Here is a 19,694-nt window from a genome sequence, read left to right on the forward strand (position 1 = left end):
GTATTCTCAAATCTGAGATGCCACAAGTATCTCCTTCTGCAAGTACTTGCCCCAGAACTGTTAGCTAAAATGTTTTATCTAATAGCAGCCCTCCTGTTGTGTTGTACTACTTAGCTGTCATCCAAAAGCAGCTGCATTTTTATGAATGTATCTTAATAAGCCCTGTCCTGAAAGGCACCAGTATCTCTTTGTTCCTCCCTGAGATCGCATGGGAGTAATAGGTGGTCATCTAGAGTACTAGGTATCAGTAAATCAAGGAAAATTACATGAGCACCTCAGTTCACAGTTAATAACATTGTACGGATTAATTGTAGAAAGCAAGACAAACAGACTGATATTTGCATCTATTTCACTCTGTGTTCAGATGAGAGGTAGGAACAAAGCATCATCCAGGGGCCAGAGCACGTTCCAGCATTTGTTTCATACACTCTCAGCCACAGCACATTTGTTGGGGGTGACAGTGGACAGTGGTAAAACATATAGGTGATATGTGATGCGACAAATGAGTTTGAAAATCCTCGTCACCTCAGTAAAGGAACGTTTTTTTCCCACCCTCAGCCTGTCATATCTGTCTCTCTGTGCTTATTTCACCTAAGTTTGATTTAACACACATAAAACAAGTAATTATGTGTGGCAAGCGTATGCGGCATGTCTGCATTTTCCCTTTCTATGTCGTTTTCTCCAGATTATTGGAACAATCCCACTGATGCCTAATCCAGTCCCTTCCAGCCAGGCAGCAGGTGGAGCTCAGGGACTTCAGGTGCAGCCGATAACTCCACAGTTATTGACCAATGCCCAGGGTCAGATCATCGCTACCGTCATCGGCAACCAGATACTCCCAGTGATCAATACCCAGGGAATAACACTATCGCCGCTCAAACCAGGCCAGCAGGTAAAGTGTCTGTAGCCTGAATGATTAGCAAAACAGATGCGCAGAAATCTTCTACTCCTCACGGACTCTTTCATGGCCTTTCTAAAAACTCCCACTTCTTTACCATTTTTAGTAACAAAAGATTAATTCTATTATACATAGTCTATTGGTGCATACTATGTATGTAGTTATAATATAATGTCATATTACATAATTTATTTATACATTCAGGGGTCGTCCTGTTATTCTTTTTTTTTCTTTTAAAGGTCAATATAGGGCCAACTGAGAAATCTTCTGCAGCAAAAGCACAGTAGGAATATGAGACAGGAGAGGCCCATCTGGCCTATGAAGTTCAGTTCCTTGGTTACCCAGTGGTCACTCAGTAGGCTGGGGTTTGAAATGTTTTGCAATGTGCAGAGAAAACAAAGAAAAATGTAAAAACTTATTAGTCTTCTTCACTGAAAAATGAGATATGATTGTGTATATTTGCATAGACAGAAAGTATTTTTAGGGAAATTATTATTCAGTGTAAGGCACCAGCTAGTTCACAGACTTCAGGATGGGTGCAGCAACTTCACCAAGGTCCGAAAAGATTTCTATAGTTCTTTTTATTGTACTCTGAAGTCAAATTCATTAGTTTTGTCTACATCTGTAGAGCAAAGAATTGTGGTGCCACCTTTTTTCTCTGAAAGAGAGGAAACTGAGGATGGAAAAGACATCAAATTTATTACTAAAAAGGTACTTATAAAAGTGTCACTCTCTTAAATGTTCAGCTTAGCATTCCTATTGCTGGTAGTGCTTGGTTTGCTATTCCTGCCTACACCTCTAGTCGCAGGGAGCAGCCTTTTGTATGTTTCTGAGAATCCCAGGGCCCCCTGAACTCCAAATTGATTTTTTTTTTTCCCCCCCAAATTTAGAAGTAGAGAGCCGATGGATCTCTAAGGTGACTTCTTTGTTTTGAAAATGTTTCACATCCAAGGGGTTACATACTCTTTTTTCCATCCTATCCTCTGTGGTATCTAGCAGAGGCATTTTCCAAAGCACTTGTCATTTATCTAACTCTATTTTCTTTAATGGGAGCAGACTTACACTACTGGCAAGTGCTTTTGCAATTGTTGCATGTACGTGGTTTCAAACAAAGTGGGATGGATGGGAGGGCAAGCTCTGTGTTGTCCAGCACGAGAAAGCCTGACAATGGAATAAGAAACTCAGCAGTTTACATTTGGTTTCCTTGGGGGGGCGGGGAGTGTGGTGTTTCTTTTTGAGTCAGTCCCCTGAAGAGATTAGATCTTACCCTCCTTTATGGGGGAAGCTCTCAAAAAGCATAGCAATCCTGAGATCCCATTTGAAACTCATGAAATTTAGAAGTAAAGAGGAGGACAGGGGTCTTGTGTTGTTCCCTGAGACCTTCTCACCTGCAGAGCAACGCACCTTCTAAGTCCTGCAGCAAAGCAACCTCTTCCAGGCAATGTTCTCCAGTAGTATTAGTGGGCAGAGAGGGGACAGAGATGTGACCTTTCTCTGCACAGCTAGTGGCATTGGCTCACATAAAGGGACAAACTGCTGCTGAAGGCTGCAGCTTGCTGAATGAGCAGGGGTTCAAGGAAGAAAGTCACTGTTTAGCCATATCATGCTGTATTGTGCTGGTTCACCCAAGCTGTGGGCTCATGTGCAATGATCAGCTGGCAGAGATCGTCAGTCAGCAGAGCTCTGGTTGTGTCCAAGAGCCAAGGATGTGCCCCATATTGTTTTGGTCTGCCCAGCAGTGCTACATAGGTAGAAAACATTATTTTGCCAAGATAAAGTTTCGGAGGGTCCAGCCTGTGCCTCTCACATAGAGTCCTGAGGTCCCAGGGATTGCAGGAAGGGCCACCAAAAAACACAGAGCCTCCTTACCTACATCTGTTGGAGCCTGATCAAGACAGTATTTTTGATTGGGGGGAGTGGGGGGAAAGTAGTGCAAATAATACATGAAAAGACAGTACACATCATCATTTTTATAGGAACCGCAGAAAATTATTTCTATGTATTTGTGCTCCCTCTACTGGCTTTTCTGCTTTTACTGAAAGAAGTCACAGTAAATTTTGCCATTGATTTCAGTGGGAGCAGAAAAGAGGTAAAGGCCACATTCCTCATAAGAATAATGCTGATGGACAGTCAAAAGCAATTGAGTTAGTACTATACAAACTGCGATATCATTTGAAAAGTAACTAGAATTACACAAGTATAAAGACATCCTGAATTTATCTTATTGCCCGGGTAAAGACTTAGCCAAACTGTAGTGTTTGGCTAATGATAGCATATTTAGTCATAAGTTTAAAACCTTGTTTTCAGAAGAACTGAGTGCTCAAACTCAGAGGGCATTTGAAAATGGTGTCACACAGCATTTGGTGTCTTGTAACTTGATGAAAGAAGCTTCAGAAAGGGCAAAGAAGAGTACAAGACAAGTTTGGGAAAAGTTTTGAGAATGTCATGGAGAAAAAAATGAGGAAATAAATAATGCAGTGAAATGTTCCAGCTGCAGATGATCCTAGTTTAACTTTCAACTTGTCTCTTCCTTGGAAACTAAGTACTGCAGGAGAAAGAGAGGTGATTGCAAGTGATGATAGTAAGCTGCTGCTTGTTAGCTGAGTCACAATGATTGAACCTGTGTAGCCTGTTTCAGTTGCTAAGTAATGCATGCTAGCGCTTACTTTTTGCCTGAAGACTTAAATGCCTCAGATATTGTTTTCAGTCAGCTTTACTTAGGTAGACTACATGCCTTATTTATTCATACAACTTTTTCAAACTTGACAGACTAAAACCTCAATGTTTCCTCATAGAAATGGGTTCATAGTGTAAAGCAGTGCTTCTTTTTCTGTTTTGTAAATAGGTTGCTTTTTAATGTATATAAGCAATTCCATTGTAATCCTATTCCTCTTGTTTTTAAGAATAAATAGATGTTTCTGATTTATGTTCTTTAAACTACCCACAGTGGGGATTTAAATTACACTTAGTAGTTAAAGCTTCAGTGTTCTCACTGTTTTCCAAGATTTTGCTAATCTAAGCAGCAGCATCTATGCACACACCAAGAATTCTCCTAGAAGTTGTAACGGCTTTCTAAAGTGGGCAGCTGTTTACACTCCTGTTGTAGTCTGTGTCCTTTTTAGCTCTGTTCATAAACAAAATTTTCTTTGCCTTTAATAATTTGTACTGCCCATCTCCTAACCATTTCAATTTCCACACGAATCTCTTCAAGATTTGGTGATCAGAACTGAATGCCAAGATCACAGTGAAGATGCATCACTGTTTTGCATAATAACATTATAATATTTTCAGCATTATTTTCTGTCTTTATCTCAATACAGCCTAACCTCCTGCTTTTTTTCTAACTATCTCTGCTCATTGAACAGGTTTTTCAATAAGCAGATGTATCCACCATGGTACATCATTGCTTCTGAGGGGAGACCTCATCGTGCTCTACAACTACCTGAAAGGAGGTTGTAGCGAGGTGGGGGTTGGTCTCTTCTCCCAAGTACCCAGCGATAGGATGAGAGGAAATGGCCTCAAGTTGCGCCAAGGGAGGTTTAGACTGGACATTAGGAAAAACTTCTTTACTGAAAGAGTGGTCAGGCCTTGGAACAGGCTGCCCAGGTATGGTGGAGTCCCCATCCCTGGCAGTATTTAAAAGACGTGTAGATGAGGCGCTTAGGGACATGGTTTAGTGGGCATGGTGGTGTTGGGTTAACGGTTGGACTTGATGATCTTAGAGGTCTTTTCCAACCTTAATGATTCTATGATTCTATGATTCTATGATTCCCTGATTGTTACCATGTGAGTCATTAACATGGTTCCTTTTAATATGAATCACTTTGCACCTATCTACTCTGTATCTCATCCATCATAATGCTCCCCTGGCATGTTGTAAACAGGATCCGTAAGTTGTTCATGGTATTCTGTAAGAAATTCACTGTTCTTCTTGCTGATTCAACCATTGTTTACCATCTTTTCTTGCTGCTTGCTAAAACCATTCAAAAAATTTGGTATAAATCCTTTAATCTCTATTTGTAATCTCCTTTCTTGAAAAAGGACAATTTATTCCCTAATTTTATGTTTCTTGCTTTTAAGCTGTTTATATCTCGTAATAGAAGAGTACCTTGTAACCTTAACTTCTGCACTTCCTCCGTGCCTCTCAGGAGGGATTTTGTCAAAATCCAGGTTGTATGGCTAAAAGCACGATTTTTTTCAAGAACAGATGAGCTTGTTGTAACAACATGTTAGCATTGTCATTTGCTATCAAATTTGCAAACCTTGTTTTAAGGTGTTCTTTCATATCTTTAACAACACTTGTTAACACCAACACAACTGACAGAAGAACTTGAACCATGAATTGGAGTCTTGTGAAATTTAGGAAAGGATTCACCTTGCTTAACTTAGTCATAGAGCAGGTAGGTATCTGGTGGAAGCTAGTTAACTAGATTTCCCATAAAGACATAGACAAGGAGACATATGCATGTCCAAGGGGCAACTCAAGCTGTCAAAATAAAATGATTTTTAGATAGGTTGAATCTCTGTTAGGTTTCTTAAGGTATCTGTTGTCTCCATTGATGTGAGAGGGAGCTAGGGTAGCTATTTTAGGATAGACAATTAGTTCTTAAATGAGTGAAATTAGGTAAGAAGAATCCAGCTGCCAGTGATCACTGGGGTTCAAAACACATTGTTGTTTACGAATTCTTTAAACAGCTTTCCTAATAATTGGTGTTCTCATAACTATTTTCTTGCCCACAGCACACAGAAGCAACTTCTACACGTTACGTTGTTCTCCAGTGTAACTCATCATCAGGTTCCCTTCTTGCTGTTGTCTGGCTCTTTCCTTCTACATACTAGATTCATTAAATCAGGCCTGTAGTCCCAGTTGTCCTCAGTCTTGTTTTATCTACACTGCCTGCCAGAACTTTTCATATTTCATCGTGTCTTATAGCACTACCCGCTTTGAGCTTCTGCCAACTCTAACACAATAAAATGAGCTACTAGGCAGCATTTTCTTACATAGTCAGTTCCCCATCTTCGTTGACATTGGCTATCATGCCCCAGATAAACTGTTGAAAAGACATAGACAGCTCTCAGATGGGTCTATGGTCATTCTTGTACATCTGCTTTCCAAATTTCATGCCAGACGTTTTCTCTCTGCAGTCTCAATCTACCACATATACTCTACCATCTCATTGTCACAACTCTATCAATCCCTTGTTTTCCTCTCCCGTTAAAATCTAACCAACTCTCAATCATTTTCTCCCTGCGATGCTCTTACTGCTCTGATGTTGTCTTGTTTTATAAGAAATGCACTCTTCTTTCTCTGTGTTTGAATATAGCCACTAAACTGTGTTGTCTCAATCCAACTTTGGTTTCCTTTTGCTTTTTATATGACTTTCAGTGATGAGGGTGACAATTTTTCTCACTTCTTTTGCTTTTCCTTTACCATCAGCATTGCACAATTCCATTTCATCCATGGATAAAATTACTAGATTTTTGAAAGTCAAGATTACCAGACTATTTACTAGTTCAAGTGACCACATCAGATTTTCCTTGCCACAGCATGAAGACTTGACTTGTAACTTATGTCTCTTCCTGACCAGTTTTCTTTGTGGCATCTGCACTTGTAGGAATAGGATATCTCAAAAAACTCAATATAACTGCACCACACCATTGGGAATGGGAAGATATCACTACACCACCTGTGTCATTCTAAGGAACTGAGGCATAGAGAGAGTAAAGCACTGTTCACTCTTACTGTTACCTTTGAATTATGCACTTTCCTACACATTTAAGTCTGTTACTGTAATATTGACATTATATCATTTCTGATGCGGGTCAGAAAGATGACTGATGCACCTGATTTGCATATAAAACTGTATCTTCTACAGAAGCCTGGCTGTGTCCTCAACCCCATTTAGAGAGCCCAGAGACCTTCAATTACAGCATATACTTTGAACGTAGTTCTGATCCCACAGAAAGGCTTTGAAAGAACTTCAGCAGATGCTGTCAAAGTCCTACCCCCAGTTATGTTCTATGTTCACAGCACACGAGCACTTCTTTGCTGTAGTCTTCATTGTGAGCTGAGTATGTGCACAGCCTGTGTGAACCCAAAGAGCTTTTTTCTGCTGTTTCCACATGTACCTATTCTGTCAGTCTAAGCAGTGTGTATAGAGGCCCTTTATACTATATATACTATACTGTATTATACTATAATGAGAGAGAAAATACTTATTAAGCATCAAATAGCTTTTATATTCAGATTCATACATTCACTTGCTTGAATTTAGTTGAGTAAGCTAAATTACGGTGATGGGGTACAGTATTTGGGCCACAGTGGAAACATTCTGGCAGAGCTGACTGTGAAAGTGATTTGGCATGAAGCGTGTGGATATGTGCAATAACTTATTCTCTCCATTTAAGAAAATGTTTTTGAAGCCCATATCTGGTCATGCAGTATGAGTAGGTTTGAAGACAGACTTACTCTGCCATGGTGCTCTGAAATCATGCAGTGGCCACAGCACACCACCACTCTTTCTCAAAAACAAATGTATGGCACATTTTAGGAAACATAGACAAAACAGAGAACTCCATTTACAGGAAAAATGGAAGCATGAAACACTTAAACGACTACTTCTGCAAGGCATTATCATGGCATTTCAAAGTGTTTGGGAATGTCTTTTTATATCAAGGCATTTATTTTTCAGCACCTTGCATGGACTTTAGTCTTTATTAGAGCTAATGTCCATATTTCCCAGGAAGAACTAGCTGACATCAGAAAAAATTGAAAATCTTTATTTGTATCATAAAGGGGATTGTTTTAAATTTATTTCTTGCTCTCTGTGCCACTCCTCTTAGTTTCATCCCTTCTGCCCTTTTTGCTATACTTGTCTTTTTCACCTCTGTCTTTTCTAATTTGTTGTGTTTCCTCGTCTCTCAGATTTCCTTTTCACTGAATCATAGAAAAACAGGACTGGAAAGGACCTGAAGAGGTCATGCAGTCCATCTGCTCCCCCTAGGCAGGATCAACTGTCCCTATATCATTCTTGACAGATGTTTGTCTAATCTGTTCTTAAAAACCTTCAGTGATGGAGGTTCCTCGACATCCCTAGGCAACCTAGGCCGCTCTCCTTAGCATTAGAAAGGTCTTCCTGATGCCTGACCCTAGCCTCCCCTACTGCAATTTAAACCCATTACTTTCTTGTCCTTTCCATTAGGGCCATATTTTGCCCTTGCTGTTCGCCCAGACTCTCTGTAAAACCAGTAGCAGTTCTGTTATGATACAGGGCGATATTCTCTTGAAAGTTCGTTCTTTATTTCCATTTAGTTTCTTTCTCTTTCCTTAGCTTATGCAAAATACTTTGTTACTCTGTCACTATCATGTAACTTTCTGGATGCAGGGAACAACATCCCTGATCTCATAAGAAGACCTTAATACAGGACTCCAGTCAACTATCCCAGGTGTAGGAATATCCTACATACATAATTTAAGAACAAAATTTAGTCTTACAGACCTAATTCATTCTTCGCCTCTGCAATTACCTTCACTGTTGACAGCAGCATGTAAAACTGATGTAAAAGAAATAAGAATCAAGCCCTTTACATTTTTCAGTTTATTCTTATAAAGTATTATGCTGCACTTTATGCTTCTCATATTCATCTTATTCCTCTAGCTGTAGTGTGCATATATATATTCCTGCCAGATACTGATCAGTGTTGCATACAGTCATCATTCTCGGCGTGTCTACTATATCCACCTACACAGAATGGCACTTACAGCAACTGCTTCTGTAATTTCTGTGCCTCCTTCTGTCTTTGGATGGAAAATGCACAACAGTCATAAATATAATTCATATCATATATACGTGTCCAAAATTGGGAAAAGTCAGCTATTGCAAGTTTGAATTGATTCTGTCATCTAGAATCTAATTCATAATCTAATTGTCGCCTCTCCTTAAGGCTATTTCTGGAGTGGAAATTGTAGTGGATGAAAAGAGAGAGAGTATTTTAATGCAATTTTGTGACAGAGATAACTATCATTGTTCTTTAAGCAGGACATTTACAGCTTAACTATCACGTCTGTAAAACAGGAGGTGTGCTGGAAATTATGTAGGGAGTTAAAGATGGAATCCTCCCTCAGTCCCTGGTCAGGCCTTAAGATGACTGCTTCTCCAACCCCATTGCTCCCTTTTCCCTCACAAGCGGTGAGTTAGAAACCAACAATCTGTAAATATCCCTTATATATTGTTATTACATCTAAAGTCACTGTGCATCCAGACCTCACTAGCCATATCCCTTTTTGCCCAGCTAAATTTTGAGAATTTCTTACGTTTGTCCAAAGATTTCTGGATGTCTGACAAGAAAACTGCCAAGCTTCTGGGTATCCCAGTTATTTCAAAAATACATTTGCAAATACATTGTGCAATATATGTGCAGAGAATCAAACACTTCCTAGACTTAACCAGCATATTGTGCATGTGCTACGTAGTGGCTGTGGCTGTGTGCACGCTTTGCATGCACGGGTGGAGAATGAAGAATGCCCTCTCATTCTGGTGCTTCCTGGAAGCTTCAAATTTATTGTGTACATGCTCAGCAGTTGAAGTGTTCAGGGACAATTGTGTAGCATGGCTGGAAAATGTTGGATTTGCCATCTGTGTCTTACATGATCATGTATTTCTCCTTCAGAAACACGGATGGGAAATAGCATAGAATCATAAAAAATTAAGGCTGGAAGGTCAAGGTTCAAGAGATTATCCAGTCCACCCTGTTGTTCTCAGGCGGAGTAGCTCTTCCAGTATTTGTCTAACTTGCTCCTAAGCACTCTCATAGGAACTCCACAGGTTCCCCCAGCAATTTATGCCAGTGCTTCACTGCCACATTCGACAGCTTTTCCCAGCATCTAATTTGAATCTTCCAGGTTATTGCGCCTCATTCTCTCCACTATAAAATGTAAGACAGACTCGTTCTCTCCTCTTTTCATTAGCTCTGCCTGTATTTGAGGCAGGCATCATATCCCTCTCAGTCTTCCCTTCTTTAGATTAAATGCAACAAGTTCGTTCCAGGTGCCTTCATAAGCCTCAGGTAACTCCCAGGCCTTCAGCCACTCTAACTATTCTCCTCCAGTTGGTCCAGATTTTTTCTGAAGTGTGGCATCTAGCTGTGGGCACGGTGCCCCCCTTGCTAATGTCTTTCCAGTGCTTAGTAGAAGAGAAGATTCTTCACATGCACTGCCAACGTCACTCCAGCTCACACAGCTCAGTATGGAAGTTGCCTTTTCTTCACTTTTGCAACACCCCAGTATTGCTGGTGGCATGTTCAAACTGACAGGATCATTTTGAATCCTAATCCTGTATTCCAGCCTATCGAAAGCCCCTCCCAGCATGTCATCAGCACGTAACTTTAAAAAGTATATTCTCTTCTCCATCATCCAGGTAATTAGGAAAATATTAAATAGTGCAGAACGAGGTCAGACTTCTTTGAAGCACCATCCACTCACTCTTCCGTTTCCACAGATAGATATCTATCCTCTCAGTTTTGTTTTCTAACTGCTTTTGCATTCATTCTGCAGCAATTGCATCTAAACTGTGTTTCCCTAGGTTATAAAGAATGTCACACAAGGGAGTGCCGAGAGACTTGTAAAGTCAAACCACCTACTGCTTTTTCCCTGTCTGCAAGGCCAATTACCCTGTCTTAGAGGGAGATCAGATTGGTTTGACACAGTTTGTTTCTAACAATCCAAGTTGTCTGTTGCTACTTTGTTTTCTTGCGGGTGCTTACAAATTGTTTGATTATTTTCTTCAGTACTTTTCCACAGGTTGAAGTTTAGTTGACTGGACTAGAATTTTGCAGTTCTTTCTTTTTAAAGATAGCTACTACATTTGCTCCTCCATCCTTGCAGATAAGCACTAACATCTTTAAGGCTCTTCCAGATAGTGCGAAAGCATCTAACTCATCTCAATACAGTACCTGCCTTCCCTCTCCTAGGCTGAAATCTTTAGTTTTGCCAGAGATTCCTTCGGACAATGGACCCAGAGCCCAAACGCCTGCCTGTTTCTAAAAGCTGCAGTCTGCAAGCATAATGGACAGGCAGTCCATTTCTGCAGCATTCGGAGGAGGCCAGCCCTCCTAGTGGACTGCTTCTGTAGGAGAAGATACTACAAAAGTAGATGGGTTGGGCACTCTCCATAGATAAAATCCAGCCCTCAGTGAATTTTTTTTTAAAGATGCCCCGTGCTTGCATGAGTCTGAAATCTGGAAACCTTTCAATCAGCTTTTCAACTATTATCCCTTTGATACAGTGCCAATTTTACCTTTTTAAAAAGTGCTTGATCCAAAAAAACCTCCTTGAGATAATAAAATGTTTTTGTTTATTGATCCCTAGGGAAGTCAGAATAGGCTAAAACTGGTCAGATAAGTAATTTTCATTATTAAATGGTAACTCAAAGTTTCTTGCTTCATTTTGTTTTATATCATTCCATGTGGGAGGTAGAAAAAGGAGTTGTAATTTTTTTCAATTCTTAAACAGACCCATAACAGGAATAATGTCATTAAAATTGTTCATATGTATTCCACAGAAAAGTGTCATCTTGAATGTGATCAGATACCTTTATCTACTATGCCACACAATTTGTTGTCTACTTAGCATCAGTCATTTCTATGTGTTCTGAGAGCGTATTATATATAATTGAGTATTACTAATGAATTCAGCTCCTTTTCTGAAGTCATTTGTTCAGTTAAATATCAAAAGAGAAAAACTCATACTCCTTAGAATTCAAGAAATAGATTTAAATTACTGACTTCAAGCAAGGCCAAATAGGCCTTTATCTTTTCCCCTTTCTGAGAATGCAGATAACAGCTATCACTTAAAATTGAAGCCTTTTAGTATGTTTTTGCAATCTTTTTTGATCAATATCGAGAATCAACATAAAATAAAGATATAATAAGTAGCAGTCACCTGAGTGTATCAGGACTATATTACTGTATTACTAGGCTCTGAAAAGGCTTTACTAGACTACTAGAAGCCAATTCAAAACTGTGAGTCCATTGTGTACCTTCGTTCTGTAGAGAGAGTGCCCTTTGAATTTGCTGCGAGTTTTATGTAAAAACCAGTACCGGAGAATGTTCCTAGTTTTCAATCCCACGTGAAAGAGTATTATAGGCAGAAGGGATTAATGGTTCTTTTCTTTCCTAGTGAACAACCAAAGAGTACACTGTTGTAAAATTTGTAAAAAAAAAATTATAAAGCCAGATTCACGTGTCACAGTGTATCATTTGCATCTACCGCACTCGCTAGACTTTTTAGGTATGTCTTACTTGACACAGTCCTGATGTGAATGGGGCTCAGAATTTTCACTGTGTTTTAGGCAAGGACAATTTATCAATTGAGAAATAAGGTTTCAACATTTTTGTTTGTTTGCTAGATCTAATGTCATAAAACAAATTATTCCTTTCTGTAGGAAAGGATTTTCCCCCAATTTATCTTCCTTTCCCCATTCCCACTCTTCTTGGCCCTGGTCCTGCAGTATGAAAGGACCTCTCTGAAACAATGCTGATTTATACGAGAATCCATGTAGGGAATAAAAGTCTGACTTCATGAGTCAGAAAACAGGTAAGGACATGTATTTATTAAATCAGAATGCTGCTGGGAATGTCATAGGTCTCTTATCACCCATTTCAAACAAGTATTTAGCTTCCAGTTAGATTAAGTATCCAATTAAACTGAGAAAAAATGGAAAGTCAGAATTCAAAGGAGCTCAGATTGCTCCTGCTGTAACACTCTGTCACCTGAACTAAGTCCATGGTATTTAATGTGCCTATGGGATTTGTTCCCCAGAAGTAGATGGGTGAGGTGGTGCATTGAAAGATTCCTATTACTGCTTCATTTTCTAAATACCTATTTTTACATTTTAACATATAGCTCCATCAGCCCTCCCAGACGCAAGTGGGACAAGCAGCCTCACAACCCAATCTCCTGCATTTGGCTCACAGTCAAGCATCTATGTCTCAAAGCCCAGTGCGTCAGGCTTCCTCTTCTTCCTCCTCATCCTCCTCCTCTTCAGCTTTGAGTGTTGGCCAGTTAGTCAGCAGTAAGTATTGCTCCCTGGCTCTCCCTAATTCTCTCCTCTGTTTGTCCTCCTCACTGCGGAGTTTCCTGATCTGCTTTCCCTCCTTTTTTTTTCCATATAGTAGATTGTATATTGCTAAGTAGAGTGACTCTTGCCAATAAGAACTGCTAAGTGCTGTCATGGATGGGGCTTAAGGTAAACATGCCTTGAGAAATTGTAATCAATGCTAAAAATAGTCATAAAAATGGTAGCAGACATTAATTGACTTACAAGGGCAATTCTTTTAACTAAAATGTAGTTCTTTTAACTAAAATGTAGTTCTTTGGAAATTAGAAGGTTTTGAATCAGTTGATATAATAAATTATATTGCTCAGAATTTGGTGGGCAGACAGATCCTCCTACTTTTGATTAGGCTGCTTGTTCGTTACTGTTTGTTTGCTTAGTTAGTGTAGCGAACCATTTTACAAACCCTAGCGCTGCACAACTCTAGAGCAAGAGACCTTTCTTGCCAGGAAAAGCTTGCACAATTTAAACACGAAAGAACTGTAAAGTGGGAGAGGAAAGAGAAGCACGCTGCAGTGAAATAACTGAGTTTCAGTGGTAGGATTGTAACAGCTGACCTCCTGAACAGCCCTTTCTTCCAGATCACACAGTTCAGAGTCTTTGCTGTTACCTTATCAGCATTAACTTTGGTCTTTACATAGCAAAAAAAACACGTTAAAAGTATACACAAGAAGCGTTAACAGTTTTTGCACATCTGCAAAAATCTGAGTGTATTGGGTGACCTTGTTCAAAGATACTCCATGTACATATTTCAAGTAAATAAACACTGTAGCTCACACTGTATTGGTAATGTAAAATATATGACTGATACAAGCTTATGAAGGGCTTGGAGAAACTGTCATGCAAAAGAAGATGTGAAAAAATCTTGGTTAGATTATTTCAGAGATTGTTTACATGGGAAAATTACTAGCAGAGCTATAGTGATAAAATTATGCTGGTATAACTCCCAGTGTGAATTCTTTTATTCTGGAATAAAAATATCCACATTGGTAGCTGTAAGGACATAAAATATATAGATATAATTATAGTGATATAAATATACTGCTATTGCTCTGTCAGTAAATTTTCTCATGTAAACAACCTTGTAGGAAGAAGACAAGTAAGAGACTTCACGTTAAAAATACATAAAGTTACCCCTTGTCTATGTGGGAAAATTGACTAAGATAGCTAGTGCAGAATAAGTTACTTTTCAATGGCTAGTCCAGAATAGCCTCCCTTGTGGACATTTTTATTAAAAAAAAATTCTAGAATAACTATTGAGGGGTACTCTACCCCACAATAGTTATTCCAGTCAATTTCCCCATGTGGATAAGTGCACTACACAATAAAAGCAACATGGAAGAAGCTCTTTTGAGTTTACAGGATAGATGCATCAAAAGTTAGGAGATGCTAGAAAAACAGTTGCTTGTTCAACGGTATGCAATTCCTCTTAGAACATGTATTTTATGATAATGATATACGTTTGTGATTAAGATCACGCAATCATGATTTTTTTCTCATCCTTCTTTCAGTGCATTCCCAATGGAATTGTTCTAGGGATGCATCAGAATCACTAATGCAAAAGGCGGGCTGTTGTCCCAGGGTTTATTCCCTACCTGATTCACTAAGCTGTTCCCCAGTTTGTATAACATTTGAGGTAGGGAGCTGTAGATGGGTGAGGGATGGTATTGCTTCAAAGAGTAGAGGGCTGAGGAGCTGAAGCTTTCTGTCTGCCACGTAATTCCAGTGCAATGGGAGGCAAGTCACTTAAAACAGATTTTTCACAAGTGCTCCCTCAACATCCAGCTTGAGACTCTGGACTTTAATTTACAGAAGAACCTGGTACTCACAGTTACGATTTTAAGTGCACTTTCACTGTGGAACAGTATAAAGAACCATTTAAAGACACAGTCTAAAAAATCATCTCCTACTTGACCTAGACTGGGTACCCAAAAATGCTTTTTCCCTTAATATCTGTCCACTTCTCTGTGAATGAGAACAGGAAGACCCTCATCTTGTAGAAACACAAGAAAATAAATTAAGATTTAAAAAACCAGAAGAGCTCAAGAGGAAATGAATAACTATGTCTTTAGTGGAGAGCTTTAACAGAGGTCTGAGGCCACACTGAACAAGTAAAAAGGCAATACATCAGTCAGTTCCTCCATAATGAAGCACAATTTATCCTGCACTGGACGAGGCAGGGGTCTGGGGAAAAAGAACTGGTAATCTGGGGCTCAAAAACTATGCTACACTGCGTTGTGAGCTTCTGTAGCTCCAGCATTTTGTAGCTTCTGAGTGTTTATTTGTGCAACTCTAAGGATGTTCTTTTAGCTGCATTTTTTGCTTGGATAAATTTCAAGGTTGTTACAAAAGCAGAATAGTAATGGAAGTCAGTCATACAGTGAGATAACGCTTATATTCATAGTTGGAAATATGAGATCTTCTGTCAGTTGAATGGATGGAGAGGCTGCTAGGTTGTATTATCATCTTGTTGGTCCTGCTCTAAAAGGAATGACATGTGCTGTGCTCATGGATTTGGCTGAGAGCAGAGGAGTATGAGGCACAGGAATATCAATTTGGGGAAGAGGGAGAGATACACTAATGAACATAGACTTTCTACTCATTCCTCTCAGGCTTGACTCCTTCCACCACTTGTCCTGATCCAGTCCCATTACTTCCTCACGCCATTCTCCACACAATCTGCGCTCCCTTTGCCTCAGTGCTTCTTCTCCTCTTGCCTTCTCCCAAAGTCCATTATTCCTCAACTCCTCTTCCCATTTCAGTTCTCCTCCAGCTCCCAGTCAGTCTCTGTCCCCAGACCGTATCTGTGTCCCTTTTACCAGCCTTTTCATAGGTAGTTTCTGTCCTCCTCTACCTTGTTTTATCACTAGTGCCGCCTCTTTTTCCTTGTTTTGTTTACTCTACCACAGTGATTACTACTCTCTACACAGTCAGGCCCTCTCTCCCTCCACTCCAAACTCAAATCCTAGCTCCTTAGTAGTCTTCAGGGTTTTTTTCCTTCCATTATTTCTTTTTCTTCAGACTCAAGGTTAACTTTTGCCCCCTCTGCAACCACATCATGCAGACACCACTCCCATCCTTCCTGGAAGCCATCAGAGTAGTGTGGAAAACGATCACCAAGAAGAGAGGCAAGTCAGTCTCTCTGTCTTTACTGCTGTCCTGCCCCAAAGCAGGCCAGAGCCACAACCATAGGAGCGGGGGTTCTTCTCCATCTACTTCAGCCTTAGGCTCAAGCATCCTCAGTACAGAGAAAATCTTAAAGAAAAATCCACACAGAGGTCTAGCAAATCTCTACTGAGTAAAGATGCAATTTTGGAAGCTCACCTGCTTGGACTTGTTTGAGATGAATTTTTACTTGGGATGGCAAGAAGCCCATTACTGACATAACCGCTATCTCCCTGACAGCTATCAAGGCCATGCTTCAAGTTTTAGGGAAACTGAAGCTTCTTAAATAAAAGAGGTTATTACAATTCTTTTATCCTGGGCAGAGCAACATGATTTATTAGCTTCATTCTCAGAAGTGGTTGACCAGAAACTTGTCTTATAATGGCAAATGCCAGTCAAACTTGGCCATGGTCAATACCCTATCTGAGATAATGAATGGCACAGAGAAGATAGTTGGAGTGCTTCTCCCTTGCTCAAAACAGAAGAAAGCTTGATTAAATCGACAAGTGGGGATCTCAGAGAAGAAAATACTTTTCATACAATCAGACTGAGGAAGGCGTTGTGCTTGGGAATTAATTCACTGGGATCCAGAACTTAAGAGCATTCTAAAGGGAGAGGGTATTTATAGGAATCTCCTATTAAAAAGCATGATGATAATTACATATGAATAAAAAGTTCTTGAATTGTTCTAAATGTATGTTTCAGGCTTCATCCAGTCCCTAGCTATTCAAGACAACAGACTGAGTAGTCTGAGGGGCAGATCAACTCATTTCTGTCATTTACATAGCGTTATCACCCAGTGAGAAGTAAAACAGTTGTCTCAATGATTCTTGATGGCTGTCCAGCATATTCTTGAGAGCATCTAGCCAACCACAAACTGGACCTAACACTGCATGCGTAAGCCTGCTTGAGCTGGCACGTAAGTGACAATGTTCCAGGGCACAAGAGAGCTACCTGCTGGTTTCTAGTAATGTTAAAAGAGCCTACAAGAAAGAAGAAAATATGGTCAGTTCAGTAGGGAAATGTAATGAAACATGAAAAGGCAGACGGGATCCTTTACAGCTTTTCGTTGTCCTTGATAATACCACCCTTTTAGACAAACAGTATTAATTGATCATCATGAATTCGAAAATTGTTTCATGTGACTAAAAATCCATTTGCATACAACTGTGTCTGCACACAGGGAAATAAAGAGACAGAAAGCCACCCCTGTTTTTCTCCTTTGCAGAATCCATCCAGTTTCTGGGTGCAGATCACTGAAAGGCAGGAGCACCGCTTTGTCAAGCCTATTGCCCATAATTGAACAAAGCCTTCTTAGTGTCCCAGCTCCCACACTGGCTAGCAGAGCTTTGTATAACAGGCCTGCAATTGAAATCTAGTGTCTGCCAAAGTCCATTCAAAGTCTTTTATGAGGATAAGGCCTGTAATGGGTCTGTGGTCCTGAAAGAAATCCATAGGCGTGAGGGCAGGAAGAAACAACTTGTGGCGTCCTGAACACCTCTTTGATTGCTTTACCCCTCCTGAGGCAGGAATATTGTTGTTTCCTTTTCCTCATTCGTTCCAAAGCTGCAGTCCAGTCCTCCAGCAGAGGCCCTAGAGTCAAGTACCTTTGCCGTATTCTAGAAGTTGTTGCCAAATATAGTAAAGTTCATGTAAAACTAGGCATATTCAGCTACCTTATTCTGTTAAATTGCTTAGAGCAACATAACTTCAGTAAATAAATAATTATTTGGGGCAAGGTTCTGCACGCTTACTGTAAAGAGAGTAACTCTTTACAAGAGGCTGCCTCACATCAGTGAAATTACTAAAGTACTATGAGAAAGGGGTCAGAATTGGGCTTTAATGACTTTAGTGTTCCATGTTCCTTGGTTTTATTCCTTTTGCTTTTCATTCTAGTTATATATTCTTTATGGTTTTACATTTTTTCTTTAACATGTTTCCTAATTTTAAAAAAGGTGCATTTCCTTCCTTTTTTTTTTAATTCCCCTTTATTTTTTTATTTCCTGTCCTTTTTTTCCCCCCTGGATTGTTATGTTCTTTATAGCTTCTCCATTTTGTCTCATCCTCACCCCCTCATCCCTCACCAGCAACGAGTTCTTCTAAAGACAAATTATGGTTGTTTCCAAAGAAAGGACATTTAAAAAGAAGCTCTGCCTAAGCAAGGACTGCAAGATTCATTTCTACTCTTCCTGTCCCTTCTGTATGATTTCTTCATATTGTCTCATCCTATCTCTTTTCGCTTTTCTCCTCTTTGTTTTCTCTTCATTCAATTCTACATCATTATTCCTCCTTTTTTCCATTTCATTTTCCTCTTCTCACATGCATCTGTCTTCTCATTTCTTTAACTTTTCCACCATATGTTCTCTTTGTGGAAATCACTGGTTTCCCCTCATGCTCTGAGACTTATGTCTCCATGAAGTTCCTTTCTTCCTTCCAAATTCATTTTACTGTCATCTGTTACTATAAAATTAAAATGCCTCCCACAAACAATTTTTTCGTCTTTCTTTCCCCTGAGCACCAGTCCATTTTCCATTAACAATGTTTGTCCTGCCTCTCTTATCCAATTTACTTTCCATTGGACTTCCTCTGCCAGCTATTTCTCCTCCTGTCTGACTGGGGAAATCATCCCCTGTAAAGCCTCCCATGGTAGAACTCTGCACAACAGAAATTTGCTTTCTCCTTCAGGGTGCACTGATTTCTTTAGCAACTCTTTCCTCTAACTATTAAAATCACAGCAAATTTGCACTCACCAACAAACTCATGCAGGATTTTCAGAAGAATTCAAAAGTTGAATAGTATTCCCTTCAGGAGGAAAAAAGGGGTTTCAATGCAGGAGAGCCTATGGATTTTGTTTCTTCCACTCTGCTCACCCATCTTCACCATCCACCAGGACATGTGGGGGAATTTTATCTGGCTTCCTTTTTGTTAGGGGATATGTACGCATATCCCCTAAAATGGTCCCAGACAACTCTCACCTTTCTCCAGCACCCAGTAGTTTCATAGACACACACCCATTGTTTTATCAAGCCATAAGGTACATTGGGAATTTTTAAATGCTGTTACTGTAGATCCCAACCACTCAATGAGATTGGTATTATTTATTTTCCTGTTGGCATTATGCTGCCTTCTCTAGCATATCCACTTAATTTAAAAAGCACTGGTTTATTTGCAGTCTTCAATAAGCTACTCTTCCTAAACTGTGAAGTGCACTATACACTTAACTGTTCTGAAAGCTCAGAACTTATTAAAACAAAGTCAATTATCTATTTATATATACTTATGTATGTGTATGTATTAGTCCATAGAGTCCAAGATCATGCATTTATGGCATTTTAATGGCAATAGAGTAAAACAGACCAGTGCTGTTATATGGTAATGTTGTGAATAAAGTGGTCTTCATAGTACTATTTGAGTTTTACGGAGCTGATAGAAATCAAGGGACTACTTCTATGGATTTCAAAGGGCTTTGAATCACACCTGAAGTAGAAGTGGTTCTGATTTGATACAAGCGCTATTTT

At 39.6% G+C, this 19,694-nt stretch overlaps 1 protein-coding gene across 1 annotated transcript in view; it reads left to right on the top strand.

Annotated features, from left to right (window-relative positions):
• Positions 1-19,694, top strand: part of POU6F2 (POU class 6 homeobox 2) — a gene marked incomplete at its 5' end in the record, with an annotated part of 57,704 nt that overhangs the window by 31,499 nt on the left and 6,511 nt on the right. The window contains 2 exons of the mRNA XM_009573593.1: positions 686-892; positions 12,801-12,969. Coding sequence (XP_009571888.1) covers positions 686-892; positions 12,801-12,969 — 376 coding nt within the window. The remainder of the gene's footprint in view (positions 1-685; positions 893-12,800; positions 12,970-19,694) is intronic.

The sequence above is a fragment of the Fulmarus glacialis genome, unplaced genomic scaffold (assembly GCF_000690835.1).
Source record: "Fulmarus glacialis isolate BGI_N327 unplaced genomic scaffold, ASM69083v1 scaffold35772, whole genome shotgun sequence".
NCBI lineage: Eukaryota > Metazoa > Chordata > Aves > Procellariiformes > Procellariidae > Fulmarus > Fulmarus glacialis.